Source organism: Macaca nemestrina, chromosome 6 (genome assembly GCF_043159975.1).
Source record: "Macaca nemestrina isolate mMacNem1 chromosome 6, mMacNem.hap1, whole genome shotgun sequence".
Classification (NCBI taxonomy): Eukaryota; Metazoa; Chordata; class Mammalia; order Primates; family Cercopithecidae; genus Macaca; species Macaca nemestrina.
Window position 1 is genome coordinate 119891208 of NC_092130.1, and position 15290 is coordinate 119906497.

General features: G+C 36.7%; 1 protein-coding gene across 9 annotated transcripts in view; it reads left to right on the forward strand.

Moving 5' to 3' along the window:
* The window catches only part of LOC105499392 (solute carrier family 38 member 9), an 87320-nt gene extending 75088 nt beyond the window's left edge, over positions 1-12232 (forward strand). For 6 of the 9 annotated variants that reach the window (XM_011771939.2, XM_071098917.1, XM_024786941.2 and 3 more), the window contains 4 exons: positions 2799-2912; positions 4550-4698; positions 10102-10191; positions 11432-12232. In XM_011771939.2, coding sequence (XP_011770241.1) covers positions 2799-2912; positions 4550-4698; positions 10102-10191; positions 11432-11597 — 519 coding nt within the window. In that variant the 3' untranslated portion in view covers positions 11598-12232. Of the gene's footprint in view, positions 1-2798; positions 2913-4549; positions 4758-10101; positions 10192-11431 lie in introns of all 9 variants that reach the window. The other 3 variants (XR_011625021.1, XR_011625022.1, XR_011625020.1) reach the window with 3 other exon arrangements.
* Positions 12233-15290: the final 3058 nt, after the last annotated feature.

Genomic DNA, 15290 nt, shown 5'->3' on the forward strand with positions numbered 1-15290 from the left:
ATGTATAGGCTTCTTGACATAATTACCAGTTTATATTGTCCCTTGTGTCTCTTTTTAAATATATTTTTTACTTTGAGCCTCATTTTCTAAAGAATAGCTTTTTTTCTATGCTGTTCCATTAAATGGGCTTTCAAGAGGCTGTATCTTTAGGCCGAACTATATCTTTAGTAATGGCTTGTGTTTGAGCCAGAGAATAGCAAAGCCCACATATGTGTATACTGTTCCTAAGTGGCATATTTCCCAGCGTCATGCTAAACCTCAGCTGCTTTTATAATAAAAGCATCATTTCTGTTCATCGGAGTATTCAGATGAAAACACGTATGTAGCTCCTGAGCTACTTTTACTGAAGGTATGTTGGAGTACTATGAAATAGAACTTTCCTGATTTTAGTGTCTCAAAATGGAAGCATCCCTGTATGTGTTCTGTTGTATAGTTATTACTCATAACTTGTTACCTCTCTTTTTTTATTATTATTGTTTATTAACTGTGACACAACTGCATTGGAGACTGGTCAGCTCTCCATCATAGTAGCTGAGGACCTGCAATTTGGAACTAAAAGGATCTTGATTTGAATATTGGTTTCACCAGATACCCACTTTGCAGCCACAAACGAGTTTTGTAACCTTGCTGCACTTAGTTTACATCTGTAAAATGAAGAAAATGACAGTATCTACATTATAAGGTTGCAATGAGGATTAAATGAGATGACACTTGTAATGTGCTTAGCAATAGAGCCTGGCACCTACAAGCAGTTAATAAAACCAATGTGGCTATTATTCTTTATCTACATTTACCACATTCCTCCTATGTACTAGGTGTGGTCCTGGGTATTGGGGATACAAAGAAGAAAAAGACATGGTCCCTGTCCTCAGAATCCCAGAGTCTTGTGGTACAGACACATTTAGAGAAAAATTAAAATACCAACATGATACAAGAACTATTAACCTTGGCTATTTTAGGGATGTCAAGGGACGTATTTTATCTCCACTTGAAATTCTTTATATCATGCACATGGATTACTTTTATAATAAAAATTAATGACTGTCACAATACTGTCATTGCTATATTTGAGATATGTATATAGTGCCGTGAGAACAGAGAAGCAGAGGGGAAAAGTCTTATTGGAAGCTCTGCACCATAGCCTTTACATCTTAATCAGATTTCCCCTGAAGTGTGTTATGGTACACTTCTTTGCAAGAAGTCAGACCAAAATAACGCGGTGATCAGGTAGTAGATAAGCTGAAAACTGTCTATGGAATGGTGGCTGTCCTACTTTACAGAGAGCTGTCTCAAGCCCAGCTGCTTTGCCTCCCAAGATTTTTTTACAAGGCTACCTCTGTTCTTGAGTAGCATTGAGTAGGTTGAGTGTAGAATGACTTTCAAACATCATAATGGGAAACTACTACTCTGACAAAAAAGTAGATTTGACCTGGTTCATTGCTGTTCATCCCACACAAGATCATGAGGCAACCCTAGGGGTGACTGAAGTCTGGCCTCCCGTCAGACCTAGAGCTTCATGAACTCAAGAAGAATGATTTTGAAAACCCCCCAGGAGGTTTGGTCATCCTCTTCCTCATTCCTAAGCAATTAGAAGCATTTTGAGAGGACTGGAACCAATCTGCATAAGCCTTTAGCTCCATGAGCTTATCCACCATCTAATTTAGGGTTTAAAACCCTTGATTTACTTTCAAGCTGATTGTTAATTTAGACCTGACCTTAAGATTTCTCATAACTTGTTACTTGCTTTTTAACTGAATTTGTCAACAGTCAAGTTTATAAAACTCTACTATGTTAGCTAGCCCATTTAAGGAAGAAAGTAATCCAAAAAATCAGAAATGTTCCCTAATACCAAATGTCCCAGTTTTTTTTATTGTGCTATCAAATGTTTTTAAGTTTATTTTTTTCCAATTTGTTTCCTTAGCTTTCAAAGTAATTTTTGTTTAAAATGAAAAATGAATAGGCTTGTTACCATAATTTAATTGTGCTGAATTCTTTGGCCATAACTTTAGTGGCGATGAAGACCAGATATTTGAGCTGGAGAATCTGTTCTGTTTGGATCTGACAGCTGGCTACATTAAATGTCTTGGAGATTTTTACTTTGCATGGAGATGGGGGGTTGGGAGGGTGGGAACTGCAGTAGAAGAAAGCGGTCCACTTTATTTAATGTTCTGCATTTGTTTGCTGATTCCAGTAACATTGTGCAGCTGTTTGAACAGCTGCCTTTTGATTTCCTTTTGTTTACTGTTTAGATTTATTAAGCTTGCCTTTAATACTGCTTATTGTCTCTTCTTTAGCTTTCTTTTTTTATTAAATATATTTTAGTATGTTCTACTCTGCTGTGGTCCAGGCATATTTTAATAAGTTAATTTACCAAAGGAAGAAGTTTTAAAATGTTGCAGACCATACTGAAGTGGCTTATGCTTACTTTCTTATTGTCCCTTAGCTTTATTATTATAGTTATAGTATTTTGTAATTTGGCAACTAAATTATCTTTTGAAATTAAGTCAGAATTTCAGTCATGTTAAACCACTGTTTATGTTAACTTCTAAGTCTGCCAACAGGTAGCTTAGTCTACATACTTCAGACTACCTTTTTTAAAAAAATTGGCAGACTAATTGTAAAGTATGTGGATTTTGTTTTAACTACTTTCTGTGAACAAATTGAATATCTAGAAATATATACACACGTACAAGGTAAAAAGACAAATTTTGTATTTATTTGTTAGTCTTCTTAGCCTATTCAGGTAGACTTACTGCAAGGTTCTTCAGTATTATGGGACTTTTTTTCTGTATTTACAGGTGAGGGACCTGTGCATTGCTTATATGCTAGTGACGTTAACTTATCTCTATATTGGAGTCCTGGTTTTTGCTTCATTTCCTTCACCACCATTATCCAAAGATTGTATTGAGCAGGTAAGGCACGGTGTAGCCTCTCTGTGTGATTGTGTACACTTTCATGTATTTATAGTAGGCAGGGTGATACAGTGGCAAGATATAACATCAGATAGACCTGGGTTTTAATGCCATCTCTGCTATCTACTCCAAGTATGGGAATTTAGGCACCTTCCCTTTTCTTTCTGAGCTTTATTTTTCTTTTCCATTAAATAGTACAATAAGTACCCCATTTGATTTTTAGATGGACTCTGAGATAATGTACTACATGCCAGGCACCTTGTGGTACTCAAATAAATGTCTATTATGTACATATATTTCTCTTTTGTGGGGAACTGTTATGAGTAGTTCTCATGTAGTTATAAAACCTCACAGAAAATACATTGAATGAACTCCCTATTTTTTAAAGCCCACATCAGGAATGCCCTGGATAAACTAGAGTCTTAGTTTATCAGACCCTAATGATTAATCAGACTCTCATTCTTATACTGAGCGACAGGCAGCAAAACAAAAAAAGAGTATTTGACTGTTAAAAAAAGAGAGAGAGATGTTCTATGAGTTACCAGAGGGTTTAAAAAAAAAAAAAAGAGAGAGAGATAGAGTAAAAGAAAAAAATATTTTAATAAAAGATTGCCGTAACTAATATTTTCTTTGATTTAACCCATCAAAAACTTAGCAGTCGTATAGTCTTTAGTTATAAGTGACTGAAGAGTTTCTCACAAAAAACAACATTTCGCAAGTGACTTTCTGGTCAGAAGAAATTCCTCTTATAGAGTGCAATGGAATATACATGTGATTTATTACAGCTGAATTATAATGGTTATTTCAGCAGAATAATGTTAATAGTGTTCTCATCTTTATAAGAAAAATAAGTTTGAATTACTGCTATTATGGCAGCTTGGACATGTTCTTATTTTCTTGATTTCCTTGACTCCAGAAGTTCTTTGGCAGCCAAATGTTTGCTGGAAATTTCCCTGATATGAACAAACTCATACAAAGCCTACTCCCTTGGGAATAGGAATATTTGTAATATTTGTATTTGAAAGAAAAGATAAAAATTCTGCGTAATTAACTTTTTTTAAGATACCAAACCAAAATGGAGAAAAGGGTCATGAAAGGAAGAAGAGATAAATCCTTTTCAATTTAGTGATAAACAATGATGCAGTAGGTGATAGACATACTCTCACCTTATTCTGTCATCTTTACATCAAAAGTGGTTACAGTGCTTCAGAGGAGGAAAGCAAGAGAGCCAGAGAGGGTAAAATAACACTGAATTAAATTAGCTCTTTAAATCTTTAAAGCAGACTGGTATTTTCCTTTAACCACATAGAGCATTGCTTTCTGGATCTATCTGTGGTGAAGGACAAAATTGTCTTTGCTGTTGCTTTAATGTTACATAAATTGCATGCTGATACTTTTGTAAAATAGAATAGAATAAAATTGTGGCAATGTCATATTTCTGTAAAAGTTTCTAAACACTCAATTTCTATACTTACCTCATTGAAAAAATACTTAACAAGTAGTTGTGGATGGGCACTAGTCCACAAGTCACAATTGGAGTAGCACCTGTGTTCAAAATAAGCAGAAGACATTCCATTTTATGAATGTGTGTACTGAATTTGATTTTTAACATGACCTCATTATCTTTCTTGGATTAGAATTTTTTAGACAACTTCCCTAGCAGTGACACCCTGTCCTTCATTGCAAGGATATTCCTGCTGTTCCAGATGATGACTGTATACCCACTCTTAGGCTACCTGGCTCGTGTCCAGCTTTTGGGCCATATCTTCGGTGACATTTATCCTAGGTAAGGGCTCTTCTCTTGACCAGCAAGATGTGCCAAGCAACAAATGACTGTGCAAGCAGGTCAGTTTAAAGTGTGACTGATCCTTTTGCTATAAAAATGCCTAATGAAAGTGGTGACTAAAGATAGATCATTGGTGTCCTCTTCCCTGAAGAGCTTTAAAAATAGAAGCCACTCCCTTGTCTAAAATGATTTAAAGTTCGTTCCTTCCAGTATAGTTAATTAGCTCTGATACCACTTATATTTATCTTATTATTTAATTGCTATTGATTTACATGTTGTCAAGAAGTTTATAATGTATAGTACCTATGTTGGCAATGTGTAGCTAATGAGAAGCAACACTTTTATTTTAATTATTGGTCATTGAAGCTATCAGGACCAAGGGAAAACTTCCCCTTTGCCCTCTGAAGGTTTGTTGAAAATGACTGACAAAAGGCAGATTCATAGGCAAAAAGGGCCAGGCTCAGTGGCTCATGCCTGTAATCCTAGCACTTTTAGAGGCCAAGGTGGGTGGATCACTTGAGCCCAGGAGTTCAAGACCAACCTGGGCAACATAGTGAAACTCCATCTCTACAACATTTTTAAAAATTAGCTGAGCATGGTGGGCATGCTTGTAGTCCCAGTTACTCAGGAGGCTGAGGTAGGAGGAGGAGGATCGTTTGAGCCCGGGAGATAGGGGCTGCAGTGAGCTGAGATCACGCCACTGCTCTGGTGATACAATGAGACCCTGTCTCCAAAAGAAAAAAAAAAAAAGCGGAGAAAAGGCATATAAATGTATTTGAATGTGGTTTTATGTTACATGGGAGCCTTTAGAAAGAAGACCCAAAGATACAGGGGAAATTGTCCATTTTTATGATTACGTTTATGTGAACAGCCATGTCTAATGCTAATAGACTGAGTGGGGAAACCCAGCAAGGCCCCTCTGTCTAGATTCTTAGCCTCTCTGAGCATATGTTTTTTTATTTGAGTCTGGGGCAGGACCCCCTCTGTTATGGGAGTCTTATGACCTGCAGTCAAACAAGACAGGCCAGATCATTTCTTTATGGCTAGTTTTTACACAGAAATAGAGGGAAATTCGAGTGATATTTTTAGGTTTTATGGCCAGCTTGAGGGAAAATGTTTTCGTTTCCACGTTGGGGAAGAAGAGGGATTCTAGTTTCTAAGCTAGCTTCGGGAGAATGGGACTGAGATTCAGAAGGTCAGAGAAAAACTTTTGTTTCTAAGGTATGGTTTTCTGAGCCCAACAATCCTTACTTTTATATTCATTAACATTTATGCAGTTTTACATAAATGATCAATTGTTAAGAATTGAAGGTCAGATATATAATTAATTTTTATTTGATATATAACAAGTTTAAATTACTGCTATAATTGTTAACCTCTTATTGGGGATGAAGGAGTTGCGAGTTCTTTTGAAAATCTGTTCAAAGCTGGTTACCCTCATCCAAGAGAAATTTCTATATGTCATTTCAGAGTTTCCCAGCAGTCTTCTTGTGAGCTCTTGGCTAACTCCTACTCTTACATTAAGTCTTATTATAGGTTCATCCTAGTAAAAAGAACCTAATCCACTTTTATTAGGAATAAGTTCTTTTAAAGAAATAAAAATTTTAAATAAAATTTGAAAAAAAAATTGCATTTACAGTAACCAACTAAACAAGTGGTCTTAATCAGTTCTTGTTTAAAATGAACTAATGTAGTCTGCTTCTTCAGTAAATAATTTTCGCCATAAATATGTTGGTTTCAAAACAAAGCAAAAGTCAAGAGTTACCAGGTTCAAGCACTGATAAGTATAGCAGCAGCTATAGTTCTAATATTATTATCCAGAAGATTGGAGCTTAGTAAGTGTAAGCCTCTGATTGTGTTTCTACTCTACTGTATTTATATTCTTCGAAGAAAATAAATACAGTGAAGTCATAGATGAAAAAATGCTAAGCAAATACATTATTCCTGTTTTCTGCCATTATTTTGCAGAATTGTGGCTGTCTTTATAAGAATGTTTTTTCTTCTTGGAAAAAGTCAGAGATTTCCCTTTTGTTTTCACATTACAGTTCTTCCCCTGCCACCAAGAACACACTGTCATTTTCATTTATCCAACAGTTATAAGTACTCTATAGAGTGTGCATACTTTGGAGCATAATTTTTGGTCTCAGGACCCTTTATGCTCTTAAAAATGTATGGACGACTCCAGGAGCTTTAGTTTATGCAGGTATAGGTATCAGCATTTAAATATTAAAAAATAGAATTTAGGTTTGTTTTGTTTTGTTTTTTGTTTTTTTGAGATGGAGTTTCACTCTTGTTGCCCAGACTAGAGTACAGTGGTGCATCTCGGCTGACTGCAACCCCTGCCTCCTGGGTTCAAGCAATTCTCGTGCCTCAGCCTCCCAAGTATCTGAGATTACAGGCACCCACCACCATGCCTGGCTAATTTTTTGTATTTTTAGTAAAGATGGCGTTTCGCCATGTTGGGCAGGCTGATCTTGAACTCCTGACCTCAGGTGATCTGCCCGCCTCGGCCTCCCAAAGTGCTAGTATTACAGGCATGAGCCACCATACCCAGCAAAGTATTTTTAATTTCTTTAAAATCAATAATAAAAGCATTACTTGTTAAGTAACATTTTTGTAAAAAACCACTTTTGGGGCTTGGATACCCCAGTCTCCATGATGTGATTATTATGTATTACATGCCTGTATGAAAACATCTCATGTACCCCATAAATATAAACACCTACTATGTACTCACCATCATTAAAATTAAAAAAAAAATAAAAATAACTGCTTTCAAAAAATTTTTAATTTGGCCATGCGTGGTGGCTCACACCTGTAATCCAAGCACTTTGGGAGGCCGAGGCAGGTGGATCATGAGGTCAGGAGATGGAGACCATCCTGGCCACCATGGTGAAACCCCATCTTTACTGAAAATACAAAAATTAGCCTGGCGTGGTGGCAGGCACCTATAATCCCAGGTACTTGGGAGGCTGAGGCAGGAGAATTGCTTGAACCCGGGAGGCAGAGGTTGCAGTGAGCCAAGATGGCACCACTGCACTCCAGCCGGGGTGACATAGCAAGACTCCATCTCAAAAAAAAAAAAAAAAAAAAACTTTAATTTACATTTGCAAAACTCTAATTTCTGCTTTACTAGTAGACAATTGGATTCTCCTCTCTACTTCTGCATTCCATGTTATAATATGCTGTTTTCATTTAGATTTGTGAAGAAAATCCAGCCTCACATAGATAGTTGGAAAAAGAAAGAGTACTTTTAATAGCCTTTTCATATACTTCTGGATATTCTTCTTTGATACTGTGCCAAAACCTGACAAGTGGTAGCTTCTTATGAGTTGCAATGTGGAATCTGAAACTTGTTGACATTAAAACCAACTGGTCTATCGTGCACTTTGGATCTTTTACGCATGCATGATTTTGTAACATCTGTTTGATCATTTGGAAAATATTGGTTCACTGAGTTCTGTGGATCTTCCAAATGTTGACACACTTCATTTTACAATATCAAAACCCAATTTCATTAATACTATCACTAATTTCATCATAAGAGCCTTTAAACATTGTCAAGCTCAGGGTAGCAAATACAAGTTTTCCAAAATTCTAGTTTTTATTTGAAAACTTTAATTTTATCTTTGGCAACAAATACTGCGAGTTGTTTTCCTTGCAGTGACAAGCTTATATCATTCATTTTCTGGAAAATACCTGTCCAACACCTGAGTTTGAATGACCATAGTTTGACTGCAATTCAAGTATAAAAAGCATTTGGTAGGCAAAACAGCTAGGTCCTCCTCAGCTCAGCCACACAAGTACTTTTCCTCAGGACTTCCAGTGTACTGTACTGCAGTACACAGTAGATGTGCTTTATTATGACCTTCCTATTTGATCACATAGAATATTTGAAAGATTGTGTATTCAAACATGAGATTTAGCAAAATTAATGTTCTACTCCTTTATCGAGGACCTTGTTTATTCTTTGGAGAGTGTTTGGCAGTAAAGAATACAGTATGGAAAACATGGGTGTTAGCTGGGCATGGTGACACATGCCTGTGGTCCCAGGTATTCAGGAAGATGGTTTGAGTCCAGAAGTTCAAGGCTTCAGTGAGCCATGATTGCCCCACTGCACTGCAGGCTGGATGACGGAGCAAGACCCCGTCTCTTAAAAAAATAATAATAATTAATAAAATTTTAGAAAAGGAATACAGATGAGTACAACTGCCTCCCTCTATGTATACAAAGTTGTTTCCTTTTATAATACAGAAATAACAAAGGCCCAGCCAATACCTCAAAGCTCTGAAGCAATTTTAAGGTTAGAGTTTCTGGGTAAACAATAAGATCTGTAAGCCTAATATCTTTCTAATTCATCAGGGTATATGACTAACCACTTATTTATATAAATAATTTTCTTTGTTTTTAATTCTCTCTGTAATCTTTATCTGGGATTAATTAACCTCTGATAACTTGGGCCCAAAGGGTTGCTTTGATGTGTACATTTGGCTTTTGAGAATCATTTTCAGGGGAAATGGAGTTATTTCTTCAGCATCAAATTTTCATTTACATTATTTTTGTTTGTGTCCAAAATTGATTCCTAAACCTTGAATTGTTAATATCTAGTTAAAGTATTTAGTAAATATTCTGTTGATGGTAGTGAGTAACTTTAAGTTCTTTCTTTATGCTTTAAGTATGAGGTATGACCACTTTCTTTAAGTGGTTAAATCTGGAAAATAAAAACCTGCCCATTTTGTCTTTCCCTTTAATATAATGCTTTTAATATAAAAGTAATTTGAACACTTTATGAAAAGTTTGTTAAATATAGAAAAGAGGGAATGTTATCCAAAACCCCAAATTGTAAAAAAATCACTACTGCCTTCTCAGTGTATATCCTTCTGATCTTTTTTTCAAACGTTTTTGGTGTTTTCTTGTGTAGTGAAAACCTCGCTGACTTTTTTTCTGAATTGCCTAGATAGTATTTTACCTGACAAGGTAATAATGATAAGTTATTTTAAATAATTTTCAACATATTCTGTCAAGTAAATTGTTGCCTTGCTGTGTCCAGGATTCTTCTGTTTTTTCATAAATATCTTGATATTCATAGCATTTTCATTGTTTGGATTATTTTCTTAAGATATTCCAAATGGAATCATAGATCAAAGAATGTGAATTCTGATACACATTACCAGTGTGCTTCTACAAAATTTAACCAGTGTAATTCCACAAAAGAGCTAATTTCACTTTCTCATTACCAAAATTGAGGACTACTGTTGCCTTCTATTTTTGCTGTGATTTTATCGAGCTTAAGACATATTTATTTTAATGATGTTAAGAATGAACTGTATTCTCATATTAGTCGTTATAATTTGCCTATTTTTGTATTTTTTCTTTCCTCCAAACTTTCTTCTCAACTTCTAGCATTTTCCACGTGCTGATTCTTAATCTAATTATTGTGGGAGCTGGAGTGATCATGGCCTGTTTCTACCCAAACATAGGAGGGATCATAAGGTACTGCCTTGTAAAGGAATGGTGCCCTTACATATATTGGTCTTTAGTTTTAGGCTTTTCCTGTTGTTGTCGTTGTTTTAATTTAATTGTATGAAATTCCTGTGAGTATTTAAAACTAGTAATATTCAAATACAGCCCCTTGGTATCAGTTAAGATGCTCATTATCTTCCATTTCTGTTTGTTCTAGTGAGGAACTCATTCTAGAAGCCCCATTATCCCTTAGCCTCAGGCATCATTTTCTTTTTCTTTTTCTCATCATCTTCCACTTTATTTCCTCTCTATATCCAAAATAAAAAGTCATTTTTAATATATGTATAACTTTGTGGGAGTACCTGGGAGGTCCTTTATTTGTCAAAGCTTCCTTAATCCATTCTAAGTTCCTTAATCCATTTCTACTCAAAAATATATTTCAATGTCATTTGTAGTCAAAAAGTAAGAGTTTAAGTACGAGTTTAGACCCTAGATGGCTTTCTTTAATATCCTTTTCCTAAAAACGTGACAGGATGAATAGAGTAGGAATAAAGTTGTACCTCAAATGCTCATGGGAAATTGGGATTTAGAATGATCTCATTTCTCTTACTATAGACAGCAGGAGTGAGTCATTTTTTTTGGAACACTCTTACCTAAGAAAGTAACAAGGAACAAGAGGAGGAGATTGTTAGCCTGTTGCTTATTGAATATAATGGGCTTACAAGTTCCTATTTAACTGTTCCTCAAGAAAACCCAAGTATAGAGAAAAGGAGAAGAAAGTGCATATTTCTCTGTGACAGTCTCATGTTTAAGTATTTTTGCTATTATCTTTCATATTCATGCTGAATGCCATGGTAGCATTTATCTGTTCTCATACTTAAATGGGGATGCTAACAGTCCCTCAAAAACTGAGAATGAGTAATTAGTTTATAAAAGATCAAAGATAGGAGGCCTAACTCCAGATGTTTCTGAGGAAGTAGCCACAATCACCCAAACACAGAGGAACTACAGAGATTTGAGGGATGAATAAAAAGTCTTTGTCAATCTGATGCTATAAAGATGAGCAAGAAATCATATTTTATATTAACTTAGCAAGTAAAGTAAGTTTTAAACCCAGATGTTTTATGTCAACAACAAATGAATCAAAACTAATTTTTGTTGAGCTATCAGATTGAGGAGAATTTAAATTGTACTCTGTTTACCTTAATTGTAAATCAGAAAAAAGCAAAGTGCAAGATGAATATTAACCCCAAAAGCTTTTATTTTGCAGATATTCAGGAGCAGCGTGTGGCCTGGCCTTTGTATTCATATACCCATCTCTCATCTATATAATATCCCTCCACCAAGAAGAGCGTCTGACATGGCCTAAATTAGTCTTTCACGTTTTCATCATCATTTTAGGTGTGGCTAACCTGATTGTTCAGTTTTTTATGTGAAATACCTCAACTGTTTTTTCAAGAGCTCTCATGATATTTTGAGCCTTGACAACAGTTCTATATAAATTCACTTGTAAATGCTGCTGTTGTGTAATTCTAAATATTTTCTAAGATAATTTGAAAGCAAGGGAAATAGTGGCCCCTTAATAAGTATGTTTTTATTGGGGTGGGGAAAGGGGCAAAAAGAATGATCTTATTGTCTTTACCTTTCTCATATTAACTCACCTCTTTATTCTGTGGTCTTTTCTGAATAGAAATGTATGCCCTAGGAAGAAATCATGCTGGGTTTTGCTTTTAGAGATAAAAGGTGGTGGATTTATTTTGCCTGCAGTAAAAATTCTCAGGGTGTCAGAGCAGCATATTGCCAAATCTTGCTTCTGTTTTATGTTTCAGTGTATTCACTTTCATTTTCTTACTTACTAGACCATTTCTGCAGTTTGCCCAAACCTCTACTGTTTGGGACAGTAAACCAAATACCTCATTTTTAAAAAGAAGTTTTCATGGCATCAGTGTTAATAAAGTACATTTTTAGCTGAGTCTTAATCTCTATTTGAAGAAAAAGTAGAGACAAAAGTAATGTCAATGTAATCCCCAGGATCATGAAATGTATACAAAATAAACAAAGTAGTAGAGTTTGTTGCTGTCTGACTCTTTTATTTCTAATCCAGTACCAGTGACTTAGATCGAAATTACAGTTCCCCAAGCCAGATTTTGCATAGGAACAAGAATGGTTGTCCCCATAGACCCAGGGGGTGCTTTTGCTTTTTGGATCCCTGAGATCCCAGCGTAGGCTGTCATGACAGACCCAGTGGAGAAAGCATGGCAGAGAGGAGCCTGAGAGGCCCACAGGGGAGAAGGCAAACAGAAAAGGGGCCAGGAAGGAAGAGGCCTCAGCCCAGCATATTTTGTGTCCTCTGGGGGTAGACTGGTTTCTGCACCACAAAAAAGGATTGATTTTGTTTGAGGTATGACCTTCAGAAAGAGACCTCCATCTGCTTACTTCTGTAACTGGCAGTACTATTACAGGAAAGAGGTCCTGATCCAGACCGTGAGAGAAAGTTCTTGATCTTGCGCAAGAAAGAATTCCGGGCAAGTCCATAGAGTAAAGTGAAAGCAAGTTTATTAGGAAAGTAAAGGAATAAAAGAATGGCTACTGCATAGACAAAGCAGCCCCGAGGGCTGCTGGCTGCCCATCTTTATGGTTATTTCTTGGTGATATGCTAATCAAGGGGTAGATTATTTGTGCCTCCCCCTGTTAGACCATATAGGCTAACTTCCTGACAGTGCCATGGCATTTGTAAACTGTCACGGCGCTGCTGGGAGTGTAGCAGTGAGAACGACCAGAGGTCACCCTCATTGCTATCTTGGTTTTGGTGGGTTTTAGCTGACTTCTTTACTGCAACCTGTTTTATCAGCAAGATCTTTATGACGTGAATCTTGTGCTGACCTCCTCCTATCTTACCCTGTGACCTAGAATGCCTTAACCACCTGGGAATGCAGCCCCGCAGGTCTCAGCCTCATTTTACCTAACTCCTATTCAAGACGGGAGTTGCTCTGGTTCACACTTTGGACAGTACAGAGTTAAATCCCTGTAAGAAAAACTCCTTAAATCTGAGAAAAGGATTAAGGAATCTGTATCCTTGGAATTGACACTCTTCCTTTTTCTTCTGAACTAAAAGCTAAACTAGAATCCACATTCACGTTTTCCAAGTAATACAGCCTCTGTGTCCAGGTCAGGATACGACATGGTGATGTTTTTTCTGAAAAAACTAGATTTCTCTAATTTTAAGCTAAAGTCTAAAAATCTATTGTATGTTCGCCTCTCAGGATAGTGTATGGATTTGTGTTATTTCCTTCCTTTGAAAAAGAAAAATGGTTTTTGTAAACCTAGTAAGGAGCCCAGATTCAAGATCAGCCTTAGTTTCTTTCAGCAAAGCTTTCTGTCCTATTCATAAAGCCATAGACCTATATTAATGATGAACCGTATTTCTGAAAGCTCTTTTGTGTTAATAAAAAGTCTCATTCTGAAAATCTCAAGCCCACACAAAAGTAATATGGAGTAATACGGTGAACCCTACAATGCCTATCCCCTAGATTTAGTAATTATAAAACTTGGCTGTATTTGCTTCACCTATCTTTTTTTTTCTTTTCCACTGAAATATTATCAATCTCAGATGTTATTTCATCACCACAAACCTTAATTCACAGCTGTTAATAATAGCCTTTTGAACATAGTTATATTGATGGAAATAGTCTCAAAAGTTTTTGTTCACATAAATTGCTGGTAGTAGGAGTTTGGTTAATTGAAAAATTCTGCAGTAGGTATCAGATCACTGTGTTAATTTATCTTAGAAAAGGAGTATAATGAATGGAGAAAGTGCCTGTCTGTGCTTGAGATCCCCTGAATCTTTATGATTTCAGAATCTTACTCCGTTAAGAGACATAGGATTCAAAAGCTAGACAGCACTGTGAGTGATCTAGGTTCAATCCCAGCTTATCGCCAGTCACCTTCCTTCTCTTTAAAAACTTTAGAAACAGGGCTGGGCACTGTGGCTCATGCCTGTCTTCCCAGTTCTTTGGGAGATGGAGACAGAGTTTTCATTGCTGCTTTTTGATAATGTATTTGAATGTTTTAACACATGAAAAAAAAGATTTGATGTATTTTTGTCCATTTAATGAACTAAATGAATATGACAATGAATGTGATATTTACTAAACTAAAAGGTAATGTGAATCTTTGCTATTGTTTTCTTTAAAAGACTTGATATGAGGCCAGGCATGGTGGCTCATGCCTGTAATCCCAGCACTTTGGGAGGCTGAGGCAGGAGAATCTCTTGAACCCAGGAGGTGGAGGTTGCAGTGAGCTGAGATTGCGCCACTGCACTCCAGCCTGGGTAACAAGAGCAAAACATCTCAAAAACAAAACAAAACGAAAAGACTTGCTTGATGTGGGCACAGTGGTTCACGCCTGTGATCCCAGCTCTTGGAAGACTGAGGTGGGAGGATCACTTGAGCCCAGGAGTTCAAGACCAGCCAGGACAACATAGTGAGACTCTGTCTCTACAAAAAATAAAAAATAAAAAAATTAACTGGGCACAGTGTCATGCAGCTATAGTTCCAGGTACCCAGGAGGCTGAAGTGAGAGGATTGCTTGAGCCCAGGAGATCAGTGAGCCCTGATTGTGCCGCTGCACTCCGGCCTGAGCAACAGAATAAGACCCTGTCTCAAAAAAACAACTTTTTTGATTAAATTAAAAAAAAAATTGGCTGGGTATCATAGCTCACACCTGTAATCCCAGCACTTTGGGAGGCTGAGGCGGGCAGATCACCTGAGGTCGGGAGTTTGAGACCAGCCTGACCAACATGGAGAAACCCCTGTCTCTATAGTAAATACAAAATTAGCCGGGTGTGGTGGTGTGTGCCTATAATCCCAGGTACTCAGAAGGCTGAGGCAGAAGAATCACTTGAACCCGGGAGGCAGAGGTTGCAGTGAGCCAAGATCGCGCCATTGCACTCCAGTCTGGGCAACAAGAATGAAACTCCATCTCAAAAAAAGAGAAAAAAAGACTTGATAATTTAGAACTTCTAAAATATTGTATTAGACTTATGCTGAGTGACTTTGCCTTCTTAAGTTTCTTTTCATGAGATCAACTCTTTCGGCCTATTATTTGGCTTGGTCAGAGAACTCTTTGTC